General features: G+C 41.4%; 1 protein-coding gene across 1 annotated transcript in view; it reads right to left on the reverse strand.

Annotated features, from left to right (window-relative positions):
- The window catches only part of LOC147062845 (IQ motif and SEC7 domain-containing protein 1-like), a 33162-nt gene that overhangs the window by 14299 nt on the left and 317 nt on the right, over positions 1–18546 (reverse strand). Inside the window, exon 2 of the mRNA XM_085923135.1 lies at positions 16774–18135. Coding sequence (XP_085779261.1) covers positions 16774–17417 — 644 coding nt within the window. The 5' untranslated portion in view covers positions 17418–18135. The remainder of the gene's footprint in view (positions 1–16773; positions 18136–18546) is intronic.

The following is an 18546-nucleotide window of genomic DNA, read 5'->3' on the forward strand; positions in this document are numbered from 1 at the left end:
CAATAGAGAGCGCGAAAAAAAAACTCAATGCTCTCGAACGCAACTCGAGTCAGCATCTTGAGTCTCTTGATGTGACCCTGAACGAGAGTGGCAAGATGTGTGTGTGTGTGTGTGTGTGTGTGTGTGTGTGTGTGTGTGAATACATTTCTGTTTGCCAGTGATGTTTTTCAAACTTGGCCTGTACATATTATTATTGGTTTGACCTTCAGATTTTTGGCATAGGCTAGGTGGAGTGTTGATTGATAGCCGATCCCGATTTTACATTGTCGACCCTCACGAACATCCTTGCTGACTGTGTGCTATAGCGGCTGTCCATTTTAGCTTTATAAATGTCATTTTGTCCATTTTCTATTGTTCTCCACATGTCATTAAAATTCAGTCTATAACCAGAAACACAATCCTGCGTATTTTACAACCACTTTAAGCGACTCAGCAATATTTGTCCTTTCTCACAGAGGATAAAGAATATATTCCTGTGAGTATTGTTATTTTATCTGTCTACGAGTGTTGCTCCACCGTTTGTATTCAACTATCCCTTGCTGAATGGTAATAATGCCACAACACTGCTATTCGTTAGCCCATTTATGTTTGTCAGCGTTAAGAAATGCAGAGTTTGCTAATTCGTGTGTAATTCTCGCTATTTTATAGAGGTCTGTGATTGGCTAAGGAGGCGAACTCGATGATTCTAGTAAAGCTGACCTCATTTCATTTGACTTTGCCATAAGAACACAAATTGACAATGCTTATTATTAAAATAATATTATTATTTTAAACTTAGAATCATTACTTATTGCAATCAGTATCTTACTAAAAAACTTCCACGCATCTTTGTAGTGTTCCCTCTAAACGAGGAAAGAAAAGTTTGTTGAAAGAGCAGAATACAACGTATAAATCTTAAATCTATCTGTGAATCCAAGAAAAAATCAAAAGTGCTGAACAGCGAGCAGAGAAGCAGAGGCAAGCTCAGCTGAGATGTGCTCAGTCAGCATTTTAGGCCACAAATCAATCAATTCCTGTGCATTTTATTTTGCGCAGCCACAGTATCGTTTCCTCCCTATAAACTAAATGAGTTAACGACTGAAACCGTGCATAATGTATTATTATACTCTTACCATAAAGTATTTATAAAAATACGGGTTTGACTCCATGCTCCTCCGACATGAGACGAACTAAGCAAAAAAGATCTTTGTAGAATAGTAGATGATTCTGATTGGGGTTTGATTTGGGAAAATTCCCCATTAGGAAATTGAAAAAAAGTACAAGCACTGGAATTCACCCAAAATGGAAAAAAAAAAAAAAGCAATTACCATAAAAAAACCCCACGTCTTCCATTTCACAGTACTGACAAACTATAGTTAGCAATATTAGCCGCAGTAGCTTAATAGTAAAAGTTATTAGCAGCAATATTACAGTGTCGCTTGACAGCCGATTAGCAGTATTAATGGAAGTTAGTCACAGGATAGCTATTAAGCAAAAGGAAACAAATCCATAACAATACGTCTCATGTTCACTGATGCTAAAATGCTAAAAATAGAAAAAACATGTCAGCCGCGTGCTACATGAATTATTGAGCACGGTGCACTTGAATGTCTTTACGCGTGGCTTCACTTCGGCGGCCTCGTTTTATCCTTCTTTATGGTGACACGAAGCTAAACGCAGCAGTAGCACTGCTAAATATTGTTTGTCTGTTAGCAGTGCATAGGCTAAATCAGCAAGCAAAATCATAAAATCCGAATAAAAAGTTAGCTGTGCTATCATACAACAACAACAGCACTAAGAAGAATATTTGAACTCGCTTAGCGACAGGAAGAAAGTTAGCATACAGCAGCAGCAAAGCAAAATTTCCATTCAGTCGCAAAGTTAGCATTTGTCAGTGTTAGCATAAGAGTTAGCATTCACTGAAGCAAAACTTGCAAACTAAATGATATAGGCGAATAGAGGCCATGTTTTCATTTTTAGTTTGTTTTTCAAAATAAACACCTCTTTGATTTAAATCAACACAATCACATGAAGAGAATATGCACATTTAGAATTAAACCACCATAAACACATTCCATTGAGCTCCCCTTTAACAACAGTTGGAACATTTGGAAACCAAATCATGAAATACGAATAAAAAGTTAGCCAACGTAGCATTCCACATCTGCTCACAGCAGAAAATAGATTATGAAATAGCAAAAAGAACTGCACAACATGTCATTTTCATATTATCATACAAGTCAGTTCATCCACAGGAACACACACACACACACACACACACACACACACACACACACACACACACACACACACACACACACACACACACACACACACACACACACACACACACATAGAACACACTACATACACACCTATGAACCCAGCCTTGCATCCCCCTACACACACACACACACACACACACATACACACACACACACACACATAGAACACACGCTACATACACACCTATGAACCCAGCCTTGCATCTCCCTACACACACACACACACACACACACACACACACACACACACACACACACAGAACACACGCTACATACACACGTATGAACCCAGCCTTGCATCTCCCTACACACACACACACACACACACACACACATACACACACATGCTCACACATACATTCACATCCATCTACACACTCACACGCATAACCAGGTACAAGGCTATACTATACACACATATACACACAAACCCACACTCAATACACACCTAACCTGCACACACATGCGCTGACCTGACCTGCATGCGCACACACACTGACACACACATATGGTGCAATGTCAGACCCGGTGGGAAAAGAATAACACACACACACACACACACACACACACACACACACACACACACACACACACACACACACAAACACACACATGCACATGGATGCTGAGCAATGTCTTACATCTAGACAATGAAGACACCTCTCTCACACACACACACACACACACACACACACACACACACACACACACACACACACACACACACACACACACACACACACACACACACACACACACACACACACACACACACACACATTGACACAATTAAGCACGGACACACACCTGTATTTGTGTCTCCTCCTCTTCCTCGCTCGCCCTTTCTCCCTTTGCCCTTCTCTCTCCCTCTCCTCCCTCGCTTTGTCTCTCGCTCGGCCACACCCCCGACTCGTATGCTTTCTCCCTCCTCACTCTCTTCCTGTTCCTTCCAGTTTGTCGCGTCCTCCTCCTCCTCCTCCTCTCCTTCCTTGCTCCCTTCCTTCATCTCCTCTGACACGCCCTCCCTAAAGCCCCCCCTGAAGCTCCCATACGCATGGTTACATTGCTGACAGCCAACCACGTGTCTGCTTTTCAATTTTTTCACTCTCCAGTGCACACTCAAACACACACACTGATTTTTTTTTTTTCCATCCACCCGTTCCTTCTGAACACCACTTATCCCCTTGGGATTTCTGCAAAATTTGGCATACTATGTGTACTACTGACCCCACCGCTAGATGGCGGCAGTTCGCTTCACAACATCCAATCACCATTGACTTACATTAGTTCCCTTGCAATGGAAGAAAAATATCTGTTGGTGGCGGTAAGGCGCCAACTATCAATTGAGCCTATAGAATAAGAACGTTGAAGTTTGCTCCTGTTTTCCGTGTTTGCAGGTAGAGCGCCACCTCGATTTAATTACAGCCCCAAAGTTAAATTAAAGGGCTGTCCTAAAAAACGACAGAAAAAAAAGTCAGTTTAGTATTTTTTTTTCATGGCTAGTACAGTCGAAAATTATTGTAAATAAATATAAAAAAAGCTCAAAATTAATTGAAAAATATTCATATTAAAGCACCTTATTGCATGAGACGCAATTTTTTCACCGCTGTTAGAAGTAGATTCTATAAATGAGGGCTTGACTTAAAAACAACTGCATCCAAAAATAGATTGGTCCCCCCCAAAATCTGGGTGTTTGGGGGTCAGATTAATTGCATTTCCATTCATTCCAATGGGGCAAAATGACTTGAGTTATGAAACAAATGAAACTCACGCACCACTGCATACAATCAATCCCTTGACATCGCCCAGCTCCCCCCCACCACCCCACCCGATGAGAAAGTGTCCTACCTGTGCAAAGGGGACCAAGATCCAGTAGAACGCAGACAAAGTGAAGGGCAAAGCTCGCAGACTCCTGCAATGCAAAACATCCCAAAGAATCCCCGCTCGGACGTTTGGGTCAGTCTAGATTGTTCATCATAAAGTTGCAACGGGTCAAAACATTGTGGCGTGGTCTACTGGATTGTGAAGAAGGAGTGGGAATATGGAAATGAGCTCCAATTTTCCGTCACTTTCGGACAACATTGACAAGGGCTCGCTCACAAGCATATTTTGTCAAATAGAGAGAGAAAAAAGTTCATTCCCAAATAATATAGCAAAAAAAGTGACAGTCATATTTTTTTGTAATTTTTCAAAAACCCAAATCAGTATTTTCCTACAGAATGATTCTATGCTATAATTGTTACAACTAATTGGTAAAACATTTTTCCATCAGCAGAATCATCTCTTATTTGATTAAATTATTCTTCTTCATAATAAAAATAAATCAAATAATATTTTTAATATAGAAAAGTAAATCTCAATAGAACTTTTGGGAGAAGAAAAGCAGTATGCTCTTTGTAAATAGTCATTTTTAAAAAACAGACTGCATATTTGGAGAAATCATAATCAGTATTTTTCCGATTTATTTTAGAATCTTGTGGTAATTCTTATCTTTTTAGCAAAAGTCACAATTTTGAATGATTTGTTATGGGGAGCCATCAGAATTTTCTCTCAAACTGCCTGGTCGCCATCTAAGACAATGGCTCGCTCAATGCTGCTGTTTTGGTTAGCAACAAACTTTGACTTGAGGCCGAGATATGGCCACCATTCCTGTTCTAAAGTCCAGGTGCTACTTCCTGCTATCTGCCGTATGTCCCATTCCAGGTGGTACCAACTAATTGTCTTGATTCTTCCAGGTCATAAAATCCAGGGGGTACTTCCTGTTCCAAGTCCAGGTGGTACTTCCACATCCTGGTATTACTTTCCCTTCCAAGTTGTACTTCCTTTGCCAGATCGTATTTATACCTGCACGTGTTACTTCCTGTTTTAGGTGTTCAAATCCAGTTGCTTCTTCTGGCTTCTTCCTTTATTCTCCAGCAGCTATTTCCTGTTTCTGGTAGTATTTGATGTCTCGGATGGCACATTCGAATCCTTCTATCTGTCCTTCCTACTCATGGCGGACATATTCCTGCCTTCAAGTAGCTGCTGAAGTAAAAGTGTGGCTTGGTTCTATCTGCAGACTGTCCCTTTTCTTCTCCCTTCGGTCACTCACCAAACTCGCTAAGTCTTTAATCCAATTATCCATCGCCGCGCCTCCTTCCAGTCGACTTATTTAGATTGCGATTGAATAAAGGCGGTACTTCCTGTTCCAGGTGCTCCAACTTGTTCCAGGCTGTATGTAGTACTTCCTTTTTTCAAGCGGTACATCCTAATTAAGGTTGTACTTCCTGGTTCAGGTGCTTCTTATTACAGCCTGGAATTTGAACATCTGGATTTCCAAATCTAGGTGGGGCCTCATTTTCCTAACGGTACTTTCTAGTCAAGGTCCTAATTCAGGAGCTATTTCCAAGTCGTACTTCCTGCTCAAGTGTTCCGTTCCCAATTGTTTGGATTTGAAAGTGATTCAAGACTAAACGCATCAATCATTTCCTTATAACTTTAATCCGAGCCGCCACCATCGTCCTCATTGTCTTAATCCTCATCAGACACAAACAATATTCAGTGACATTCTGCATGATTTCATTACATCATAGTTCTTGTGAACTGCTTTTAAAAGAATATAATATACTGTATTATAGCATCCAAGGTCACGTTCGCGTCAAATCATTCACAAAAAAAATAAATAAATATATTTACATATGATCAGGACACGCAGAAAATCAGAAAAAGAAATAACATGACTGTTTCTGTATGTTACTGCAGCAACAGCAGGTACAGTGACGCCGTCTGTTGCCGTAGTAACAGTCACCCTAGATAATGTTAAGTCAAATAATAATAATCACATTAATCATAATTAACAGTAAAAAATTGAACACATCAAAGGTTTTTTTTTCTGAGGGGGTTAATGGTCATTTAAAAAATATCATTTTTATCCTGGATGAAGTTAGTGCCATTTTCCTCTTCCCTCTGGAAGCAACAGCAGATACCAAGTTTAAGTTATCCCATTTTTTTTTTTTCCTCACAGTGAGACTTTGAGCATGTCACTAAAATCGACAACTGCATTATCTTCTTCATCTCCCTCATCGACTTCATCTTTACAAATGCCACGTTCGTCGCTCGCTCAGTTCATACAGGATAATTGGTGCATCTGAGTCATCATCTGAAATTCTACCTCAAATGGAGACACTGCATTCTACAATCAGTTTGATATCCATAACCAGGGTGTTAAACATCCCTGCTTTCAAAAAGCTGTTGTTTTGCCTTTTTTATACCGTATAGGAAGTGAAATACGTACTTCACCTTTAAATACTCAATTCTACGCAGGGTACCTTTCACACAGAACCTAGCGAGGCTGGATATTGCCACAATGTTCTGCGCAAATTGGGATCAGACTATGACAATATGAAAGGATCTGTAATAAATCATTCATGCCCAATGTGGACTTTTGAAATATGCTATAAATTGTCCATGGATTAAAAGACAGCATGTTAGCATAGAAATCAACACGTTTCAAAAAATGTATAAGCTATATGATATCATGATCAATCAATGATCAATAATGATGATCCTTGAGTGTTTAATTTTTTACTATCATTGTCAAGCTAGCTACCTCGCTAGCGTGTTAGCACCTGTCAGTCTTGCTGTTGCCACAAACAACAAAGATCTAGTTTTGGTGAGCTAGTGAAAACGTTGGCGTGACAACTTACAAAGGCGAAAGTCATTATTGCAGTCGACATTGGAGTAAATTTATTGGTTTTGGCTTCAGATCACTTGCTAACGAGGCATTAGCTCAATGAAACTGTCTTTTCGGCAACATGCACCCGACAAGAAATCACACAAGAAATATTTTGCTATATGAGCAAGGAGTGCAACTTTTCCTAAAATTTTCATTCACAATATACTGTGGGGATTGATCGGATATTCAGGGGCATGCTAACGACTAGCTAAGTAATGCTAATAGAAAGATTCCTTTCTGGAATACTCTACTATATAAATGTTACTTATTATTTAAAGCTAAGAATAATAATGCAACAATTATTTTATTCAGTCATTACTCTGATTGTCACTATCTTATTCATGGCAATGTTTATGCGACATCGTTTGTTTTAAAATATCTAATCATTCAATATTATTTCCTTACAAGAGTAAACACTAACATTATTGTGCTAGTTGCAGCATGTTGCCATTTGGCTGTAGTGCAATAAGAGTAGAAATGTCACATTTTAGACAACATTATTAGAATGTCACGTTATCATATTCTTGTTATTTAGTTCGGACTAAACACTAGCAACAAAACAGGGCAAAGGTAACGTAATCCAAAAGACTGCAAAGGTGCCATTTTGTTTTAGATTCCATTGTGAAGGAAATTTTTCGCTACAAAATTAAATTAAACTCACGTACTCGCAAACAATATGAGATCTCAATTTTGACGCATTACGATATCACAATTTGGTTGGGAACATGATCATGTCAAAGCCAAAAGTTAAGAAGAACTGTTGGAGTCCACAAGCGTTATTGGGCAGTTTGGCGATGAAGCGCTAAATACAAATGGTGCTTTTACGTCATCTTCCTTTTCAAACTCTTAGGCTAATAGTTGGCTTGGCTAACTCCCTATCTTAATACCAATAAAATGTCAAAGAGCTTTTATTAAGACAACTGGGACCTTGGTGAACTGCAGAAAAATATCACAATACCTCTTCTTTAAGTTTTGATGTAAAACACTGTACTGTAGATTGGCGTCATGGCTGTCGATGTGGCTCAAGCGCATTTCAAATTGACACGAAAAATTCAAGAGCTCAAAAGATCATCTACAACATATAGTACTACTGTTATCCATCGAGGTTTAGCACATCAAATGAAATCACATTCCAATTTGTTGTTGTTGATATGTTGTCGCGTTAGCATGTTAGCATTTACGCTTCGGATGGCGGCCTGATGGGCGCTGATGGACACATGCACATGCACACACAAGTACTACTTGAAATTAAGGGTGGGCAAACTTTTGCTTGGACGACACAATTTGTAGAATAGAGATTTATACATATACTGTATACATTTATATACATTTATATACATATATACACATACTGTACCTATATACATGTACATAAATATATATACACATACAGTACATATATACGTATATATACACATATACATATATATATATATACACATATATTTCTATATATGTATCATAGTTTATTTGGATATACTTTTTTTTACATTAACTTCCGACTGATTTAATATGAATGAATCCAACCAATTATTAAATGAAATACAAAATGTTACTTATTTACAATTGCTTATTTTGCTTTTATTATTTACAATAAAACAATTAACCAATGATATAAGATAATTTAATACATTTTAATGAACCAATATTAGAAAAAAAATATGACTACATTAACGCAACAAATATGACAAAACATTTGATAAATGCTTGGTGGGCTGGATTAAAAAATGGAGGTCGTATGTGGTTTGTGAGTCATACGTTGCCCATTTTTCCTTTCAATGCAGAAAAGCGAAATGAAGTTAGTTCAGTAAGTATGGCCATTTCTTATGTTTTGACTTTTTGATTTAATGTTATTGTTAGTACCTCTATGAATATTAATTTCTGTAATGAAGCATTGTGATGTATAATACCCACATTTTTCTCGAACATCAACAATGTTCATGGAATTAGCATTTCACCAAACATTCTAAGGCCTCTGTCGTGTTTGTTTTATTTGATCCACACCCTAACAAAGCTACTTTACTGTATGTCCCGTTTATCACGGTTATTATCTTCTGCCATGTATTGTATCACATACCACCAATACAATAGATGGAAATATTTCTTACATTCTTCTATTCTATTTCTTCTATTATTTCGTACCTGTGCGTGTGTATGTGCATGCGCACCTGTGTAGATTAGGGTAAACAATTTTTTTTTTTTGACATGATTTGGATTGCACACTTTCATTGACATTCATTGCACACTTTGTTTAAATGCCTCGCTAGGTGCTGCTGTTTTGGTTAGCAACAGAGTTTGAATAGGCTTAGCAATTAAAATATGATGTTAACTGGGAAAATTATGCTTTCTACATTTCTTTTTGGGGTTCCCAAATGGGAGTAAGAGGCGCCTCTTTGAGGGATGTGTTTATTTGTCTTGAGTGACTGATGAATTAGTGGGGTGGTCTATTTGAGGGACAGCTACAACTGGAGGAAATACACTTGTTACATTTTGAAACTCCCAGTGAGGTTTTTTTTTTTTTTTTTCAACCATACACGATCCATTTTAGTGGTCCAAACAAGCCACGATTCAGCACTTTTGGCACATGTGCGAGATCCAAGCCAGTATTTGTCGTTTCCAACGCTAAGGCTCCTTTAGCTAAGTGTGAAGACACAAGCACGCATCTGCATTCCTCCGTTGTGATCTATGTGTGGATCGCTAAGAATCGATCGATGCGTGAAATTATTTTAGTGATATCACTGCTTGGTGGCGATCAGTAATGGTGCTCACCTCAACTTCAGTTATGCTAGGCTAAACTAAAATAAACTTTATCCAAAATGAATGCATTGAGAGAGATACTATGTAAGAATTCAGCTGACCAATTTTCATCCATGTCAGAGGTCATGAACTACGCGTTGACCACAAAATGCTTTGAACAGAGAGTTCAAACCATCATGTGTTTCGACTCATGGTCTTGCAAAACCAAAGTTACACATGAATCCATCTCAATCTAAGGTAAGGATGAGCTTGGAGGAAGGGAAGTTGCTAAGTGATTGTTTGGACCAACAAAATGTTTCTTCTGGATTCTTGGGAAACACAAGACCACGTTTTCATGATTTAATTAAAAGTCATGTACACATGTTTGGCACAAATCGTTGATGTTGTTGTTGTTATTGGCTAAGGAAGCAGCTCGAAGGAGAACCCTTGCTGCATTTGAGCCGAGCAGTGCTTGTTTGTTTTTTGTCCGGGTTAGCAAACGAGCTAGAAGCAGTTCTGTATCCTTTGTCCTCCACAATTTGGAGGGGCTAGCGCTTGTGTGCAAATTCGATGTACGAGAGAGTCGTTGGATTGCTGCTAGCTTGCCTTTAGCTCGTAGCGGCACTGTGGATATCCAGCGGGTGGGTGGACCGACGCCGCAACACCACTGAGAAAGCGTCCCGTCTGGAAAATGCTGCTCATGGCTTTGATGAGAAGAGAAGACGCTGAGCAGCCATTATTGTCTTCTCAGCCAGGGAAGCTCCATTTTCCCACATCAGCTTCTATATTTAGAATTCGTGATGGGGTTAACACCATCCTCCATCAGTTAAGTTGGCCAGTGGGGCGAGTTGCGGGCGAGGGGAGGTTGGGGGGCAAGAGTTGTACAGGGGTTGGCGTTGAGGGCTGATGGTCGCCCCTGGTTACCTAGAGGAGGGGCTACTGCACTCGGAGGCGGGGCAACAGAACTGATGGGCGATGTCATCATCTTCCTCCTCTCTGAGAGACAAACGGACGGACGGACAGAAAGACAGACGGCAGGAGAGAAGCAAGGATGAAAAGTGAAAGGAAAAAAAAGGAGGGGAAAGAAACAAAATGAAAGATAAAGGAAGAAAGAGAGAAAACAAATGAAGAAACAACAAAGGAGAAAAGAGAGGAAGGGAAGGAACAAGAAGAAAATAAGTAGTGGAAAGGAAAAACATGAATGATGAGAAAATAAAGGAAAAGAAATCCAAAAGATAAGGGATGGAAAGTCAATACAACAAATGAAATTGAAAAAAAAGGAGTAAGAGAAGAAGAGGAGATGGAAAAAAAAACAGAAATAAACATGTGAGTGAAAGGAAAAGACAAAAGAGAATTGAAAGAAAGAGAAACCAAAGGTAAAGGAAAAAAAAAGTAAGACAAAAGAAGAGAAAAATCAAAAGAGAGCAAGCATGAAAGAAAGAGGGAAAGAAAAGGAAATGTCAGTGAGGACACATGAAGGAGACGAGGACGTTAAGTGTGGGTCGTGGGCAGGTTCATGGGTGGATTTGTGGGGAGAAAAAAAATGGTCATCTTAGAAAAATAAAGTGTCATTTGTTTGTGGCAAAAGTTGATCAATATTTCTATCCCGTTCTCACGTTGATTTATTTATCTTTTATGAGGAAATGGGAAGTACGATCAAACTGGTCAACAGTATGTTAAATGCTAAAGCTAAACCTAGCATGTAAGTCCATCTAATGATTCATCAGCTTTGGGTCGGCACATGACTGACCACAAACTGAGGTTTAGCCTTTTTTAGCATGTGCATGGTGGCTACCGGATTAGATTGATGCCAAACTCATCCATTTAGGTGCTGCTGTTTTGCTTAGCAACAGAAAAACTTTTGGAACGTCAGCGTTTGAAAAATACTGACCACTGTTTTGTTCCCTGCTGACCCAAATAGAAAAGCATCTGACTGAGAAGCACTCATTTTATTTCTCCATTAAAAAAATCCTCATCCCTGTTTTAATTATTTTTAAGTATAAAATACAAGTATTTAAGTATAATTTTTAATTAGATAGATGCATCCAGAATAATAAAAACAAATGTTTTATTTGAGCAATGTCATGGCTTAAATTACACGAGGTATACTGAAATCAAATTATTTGATACATTTTTAAAAAAAAAATGATATACAATAAAAAAGAGATAAATAAAGACAATCAAAATAAGTGCATTTGAGTTCTGTCATGATGGGACTCTTTCTAGAAATGTAACTGCTCAATAGAGCAGTTCATCGTTTGCCCCCCCCTTCTAGACTAAAACGCTCAATGACTGCCCCCGCCCCGTTTCATCTGTACTGGGAAGGGCTGGGTGGAGATAAATCGGGGGTGGTCGGAGGGGAGGGTTAGGGTTTGAAGGAGGGCGGGTGACTGCGGCCCCTTACCTTGCCTGCTCGTGGTGCTTGTTGGCGGGGGGCAAGGCGCAGGGAGGCTTGGGCAGGCGGAGGCGCGCGGGGCAGCAGTACTGATGGTAGGAGGCGTGGCTGTTAGGAGGGAGGCTGGACGAGTAGAGAGAGGAGGAAGAGGAGGCGGAGGAGGAAGGAGTGGTGATGCTGGACGGACGACAAGAGGAGGCGGGGGCGCTAGAGAGACAGGAAGTGAGAAAGGGGGAGAGAGAGAGAGAGAGAGAGAGAGAGAGAGAGAGAGAGCGAGAGAGAGAGCGAGAGAGAGAGAGAGAAAGAGAGAGCCAGAGGAAAATAAAGTCAAGAGAGGAACAAACACAGAAAGGTAGACGACAACAACGACAACACACAGGCACACAAACAAACACCATTAGCACGGTCAGAGCTTAGCACAGCTATATTGCAATCATTAGTCATGTTAAAAGCATAAAGCACACCTACGTCAACATTAGCTTAGCGCACAATCAACAGCACAAGCGTAGCCATCGGCGGGCGCACAGTCTTGACCCTATGCTAGCGATTAGTGGTGCGCGTATGAGAGAACAAGCAGGCAGCTCATGGTTAGCGCACAGCCCATCTGTTAGTACTAGCTAGTAGTGTCATTAGCCGTTAGCATCACAGAGGTACAGTGAGAGGGAGGATGATGCACATACAATACATACATAGATTGTTTACTAGTCGAATCAGATTGTCCATTTTTGGGCTTGGGACTCGCTCGGTTAAAAGTTAGGAAAGACTTCTTCTGACTTTGACTTGGTTGTCATAAAGGCTCCTCAATTTGTGTTTGAAATATTTTTTGTGTCATCCACGCAAATCCTGGCTACCAAGTGCAGAGGCCACCTCATGAACCAATAGTTATGTTTAAATCAGGTTTGTGTGTGAGCTCCTTCCTGATTGGTTGTCCTCCCCCCCCGACTCAGCTAACCAATCAGTTGCAGAGGACTGGCCTGATCACGAGCTGGAGTTAAAAAAAAAAGAAAAGACTGTTCACGATGCTGGTGGGCCGACTGGTTGTGTTGTCGTGCGTGTTGTCTGGTGTGTGTGTTTGTGTATGATCGCCACTTTCCAGAACCCTCGCAATAATTCATTAACTCTTTCACTCTGTCACCTCATTCCTCCTTTCAACAAAGACGCAATGCAGCTCCTTCTGTTTACTGCTTCACCATACCAAGAGATTGTGTTCATTTTTCTTTGTTTGACATTGTTGTCTGGAACAGAGGCGTGGTTACCGGTGGCCATTGGGAACTTTGTGTAAATGTCTTGATTTTTCCGAACGGCCTGTCTGTGTCAGAGGAACCGCAGAGGAAGATGAGGAGTAGAAGGAGTAGGACATGGAAGAGGGAATATGATTGGGTAAAAAAGAAGAGAAGGAGAAGGAAAATCAAAGGAAGGAGGAAACAGACGTAGAAGAGGAGAAGAAAAAGAAAAAAGGAGAGAATGAAAAAGAAGTGCAGAGAAAAGGCGGCATGAGCAGGCTAAGATGATGAACTGAAGGACTGATTGACAGCACAAAGAGTCAGAAGAGGAACTGCAGTTGCAGAAAAAGAGGCCAGTCGCGTTGTCACGGGCAACCGTGGAAAATCAAGAAACATGTTGTCACGGTAACAAGGCCTCAATTGCTCCTGTTTGACTTTGCTAATGCCTCTAAAGTCAAACAAAACTCAACAACGCAAAAACCACATCGTCTGTGACGTCTCATGCGGCTCGTCGGAAGAGACTAGCCTCCTAAAGTCACGCAGTAATCATGCCCAGCACGCTTCTGTTAATAGAAAATCACACACACACACACCAGGGTGCCATCTTGCGGCTCGCCTCGGACAGGTAATTTATCACATCGCTATTCATATTGGCTAGCCTAGATTCCACGGCAGCAAACACACAAACAAGTCGCACAGATGCAAACAACAACACACAAAGTTAAAACAACATCATGAATGGCATCACTCATTTCTTTTCCTGAAAGACCCGAAATACAGAAAAGCATTTAATTTGTTTCGTCTGCCCAAAAAAATAATTTTAGACGTACTAGTCGGAGAAAGGCTGATTTATAAAATTGGATCTATAAATAGACCTGCCTGCTTAAAGACACCTCCACCTCAAGGTCACAGGGGTGGATGTTAACAAATGACTTGCAATGCCACGGATGACCACTAGGAAGCTTCCCTCAGAAGCCCCCATTGACGCTCGCTTGCCAAGAAGAAGAGCTCGGTGGCGGGCCGGCGGCCATGTTCACGCTCACGCCGATCTGCATGAGCCTCCTGAACAGTTTCCATGACAACCCCCTCCCATCAGCACCAGCCGCCTTTGTGTCTCATTTGAATGCAGCCTAATAGAAGACACACAGTGTGTGCGTGTTTGTGGAGGTGGCGTGCGGAGAGATGTGTACTTGTGTTGGATTTAGAATGAAGATGCAAACAAGAGCGCAGGAAAAGAGCGAGCGAGCGCACACCCCCACTAAGGCTTATCAATCGTGAGATTGTGGGGACATTTCACGGAAAATGGACTTTTTAGTTTTGGATACAAATAGCTGGGTCTGCCCACCAACTATGAAATAAATTTTGTGTGTGTGCTGATGTGCCACAAAAATGCTTTGATTGTCTCGGGTGCTCACTTGTTTGCCCACGCAGGCCTTGGCTTGCTCTAGTTGAAGAAAGCAGCTGGGCCATGCAAAAACTCGAAGAAGTTGTAAGTCCAACAAAAGACTCAGTGACCCAACATAATTATTATTATTAATAATAATAAACCTGTTGTGCTAGAGGGAAAAAAAAAATAAAAAATTGACTTGCATCTTTGATTAAAGTAACCATTTTTTAAAATTATTATTTGTTATTAGACTGTTCACTTTTTTTGTTCAATTTGATGTCTGGTACAACTAAAGGCCAATTTGTTTGGACAAAAAGAATAATAACAACAAAAATAGGTCATAAGAGATTCGCTAGATATTTTGCAGTTTTCTTGATTATAACTAAAGTCACTTAATTTCCAACCTCAATCGCAAAGCCAGTCTTTTTAGCCACTCTGTTTTTTTATATTCTGTTTGTTAGTCACACGACAAACCTTAAGCAATGAAAAAAATTGAAGGTAGTTTATTCTTTTTTCCGACTGTAAAGAAACAGTCTGAACTCGTGTTAATATACATATTGATTACTTAAAAGTTATAACCTCGCAAAAGTCAGCTCATCTCGATTATTTCCCACGATGTATTAGCATTAAGCTAATTGACTTTAAGCTAGTAGACGGTCCATTTGTTAAGTTTGAGTCAACTTCAATTGGGAGCTGGGAGAAACAGTTTAAAGTCTCTTTTTTTTTTTTGAACAATTATTTACTGCTGCTTGTTGTGAAGTGTACCTTTAAATCATTTCAAATATTCCATTACACATGGCCACTGGTCTCTCATGAAAGTTAGGTCAAATCAAGAAAAGATGAAAAAAATATGACCGGAAGCATGACGGCAAACATGAGCTTTCTTCGTGGGAGCCTCAGAGAAGGATGACAAAGAAGTCATCTGAATGAGTCACGGCCGCCTGGGAGAAATCAGCCACGCTTGTCAGCATTAAGCAAGCGTCGCGCACGCTTAGCGCACGTTGACGAGCGCGCTCCTTCCAGCGGGGTTTGTCCGCAGTTGCTTAGCAACAGCGAGCCGCCGCAACCGCTTCTTAGTGTCAGACGCTACGAGAAAGGAGGCGCCGGTGATTCGCAACGGGACAACGTTGACTTCCTTGGTAGGGTGTTGCGAAAGATCGTGTTGCCAGGCAACTAAACTAGCGGTGACGATTGCGCTTGGACGTGTCCGACAGTCATCAGTCCTTTTTGGAATTGATCTCAAACATTCTGAGATGTCTACTAAAGCCTAGCATAACTACGAAAGTACCGAAACAGGTGTCAAAGATCTACGTTGAAGTGCTAGCGACATCTTTAGAGACTATCATTAATTCATTCGTACAACAACTGTGTTCAACTAAACGGGCCGATACTTGACACGAAATTGCAGCTCATGTATACATTTGTGTTGGAGGTAAGAAACATCGCAAACATGCAAATGGCGGGCCATGGAGTACTGGAGTTTGACATCTGTGTTTTAGAATTTTTACCGGCGTCATTTCACTCGTTTACTGCAAAGTGGTCATTTTCCATCAGTCCTTTCCTATTCTTTCACTCTCTGCTGTGATTTGACACAACCAATAGGTGAGCTCGAACAAAATCAGATCATTGTAACCCTGCCAAGAGCAAGAAAATGCTTGAAGAATTGAGTTGTAGTGCTGTAAATAGTGACAAAATTCAATCTTTGTATTATTGTGGTCTTTTGAGGCCTAGGTATATATATATTTTCAAGATTTGTTCATAAGGGTGAATGTGAGTTTCAATGTTAGTTTAACTACCCGACCATTGACCCGCAACCAGTTGGTAGAGTCCGGTTCAATTACAACCCGAATGAGGATAAGTGCTTTTGGGGAAAAAACAAAAATGAAATGGCTAGATTGAAAACTAGAGTCATGAAATGTGCTGTCTTGTTCCCCTTGTTGTATTTTGTGGAAAACATGTCGGGATTCATATTATAAAAGACACCAGTGACTTGTTTTGAGTTGTGCAAAACATTTTTTGAACTCATCTTTTGGAAAAGTGAATCGGTAACTTACGCTTTATGGTGGTGCAGCGTGTGGGCGTGGTGGTTGTTGGCGGCGTTACTCTTGTGAAGGCGCTCCAGGCGCTCCTTCTCCTTCTCCACAAAATTGGTGTTGGTTCCAGTGCTGGTAGACGCCGTCCGGCTTAGGCGGCTGTGCCCCCGAGGCTGCTCCCGTGGGGGAATGGGAGGAGGCGGCGGGGGCGGAGCCGGTGCGGGGACCTGCGAGGCCGAGCCCGAGGCAGCGACGTGGACCGTCGACGTGCTGTTGTAGTGGTGGTGCTGGTGGTTGTGGCTGGCATTGAGTGGGATGGAGGTGGGAGCCTTGTTGTGGGGGTGGTGGTGATGATGGTGGTGGTGGTGGTTCTTAGTGGGAACGGAGGAGAAGTGAGTGGGAGGGGGTGGCGGAGGAGGAGGAGGAAGACGAGGCTCCGGAGGAGGCGCGGCCGGAGGCGGGGCGGCCGGCTGGCGGTCCAAGCGTAGGTCTTTGTTCTCTTGGCTGAGGCGGTCTAGCTGGACCTCCAGTTCGTCAATGCGCCGCCTCTGCGTTTCCAGAAGCTTCTGCTGGCTTTCGATGATATTGTTGAGTTCCAGGAGGTACTCCACTGCCCGATTCGGACTTTCCGGGCTGCCTTGGCCCGGGCCTTGATTAGCATCCATAGCTAACAGCCAACTTGATGTCAAATAAAGACTGATCCTACAAGCCTACCAACGAGGAAGGTTAAAAAAACATTGAGAAAAAAAAAAAAAACTACTACACGACTAGCAGCTAACTAAGCCCCGCCCTCCCCCCCACTGGCAGGAAGTGGGGGGGAGAGAACTGGTTCTTCTTCAAGGTTTGATACGAAGATCAAGATGGATCCGGCACTCTCTGGCGCTGGTCGGAAGGCTCGGCGGACTCGTGGAGCATTTCCACTTCAGTCAGGATTCTCCGGTGGCCTTCACAAACGCGACGGAGAAATACTCAAAAACCATGATGGAGGAAAAAGATCAAGCAGTGAAGAAGTTTACTCCTAGCTGAGATCCATTCAATGAGTTAACACCAGCAGGAAGGTTTCCGAAGGGCCATCTTTCAACATGTCGTGATTACATGTCATTGTCCCAGTGTCCCATTCACATGGTCAAAACAAAACAACACAAAAGAAAAATAAGAAAACTATCCAGCCGCTTCCCGCATGGGGAACTCCTTCAGTTGGCAAACAACCACTGGAGAACGAGCCAATTCAATCCATCATCTCCTCACATGGACAAATATCTTATGTTCCTCTGCTGGGAAGCTGAAACCAAGAGAAAGCCAAGTTCACCAGGAGCACCTCATCCCAAAGTTCCTGCAGGTGGAAGGTCATCCGTTGTCGTGTCCGCGATTTCCTTCCTGATCCTTCTTGACACGCATCCGTTCCATGAAAGACAAGTGAAGAACATGAAAAGATGAGGACTGTGGGAATCATCACAAACATCAAAGTAGAGCTGCAGCGTGAGTGAGTTTGGAACCAACCACATTTGCGACGGCAACGCAAACTGAGCTCCGACTATCGAACTTCACCAGTCCGGAAAAACTGGTGAAGTCAACCGCTAATGTTGAAGATTCACTTTCCAGTTTCCAAGGCAATGGTGTCCATGTGTTATTTGCTACGATTTTATTTTGACGTTGGCCTTCTCATCGCGTTGGCGGCGTGTTATCGTCATGAATAGCGCAAACAATTTATGCACAGTAAATAATCGTCTACCTGAGGGAAGATATAAAAATCTCATCTAATCACTCGATGATTTCTTTTTTACACCCTCACCA

Source organism: Syngnathus leptorhynchus, chromosome 1 (genome assembly GCF_054491065.1).
Source record: "Syngnathus leptorhynchus isolate UIUO chromosome 1, UIUO_Slep, whole genome shotgun sequence".
NCBI lineage: Eukaryota > Metazoa > Chordata > Actinopteri > Syngnathiformes > Syngnathidae > Syngnathus > Syngnathus leptorhynchus.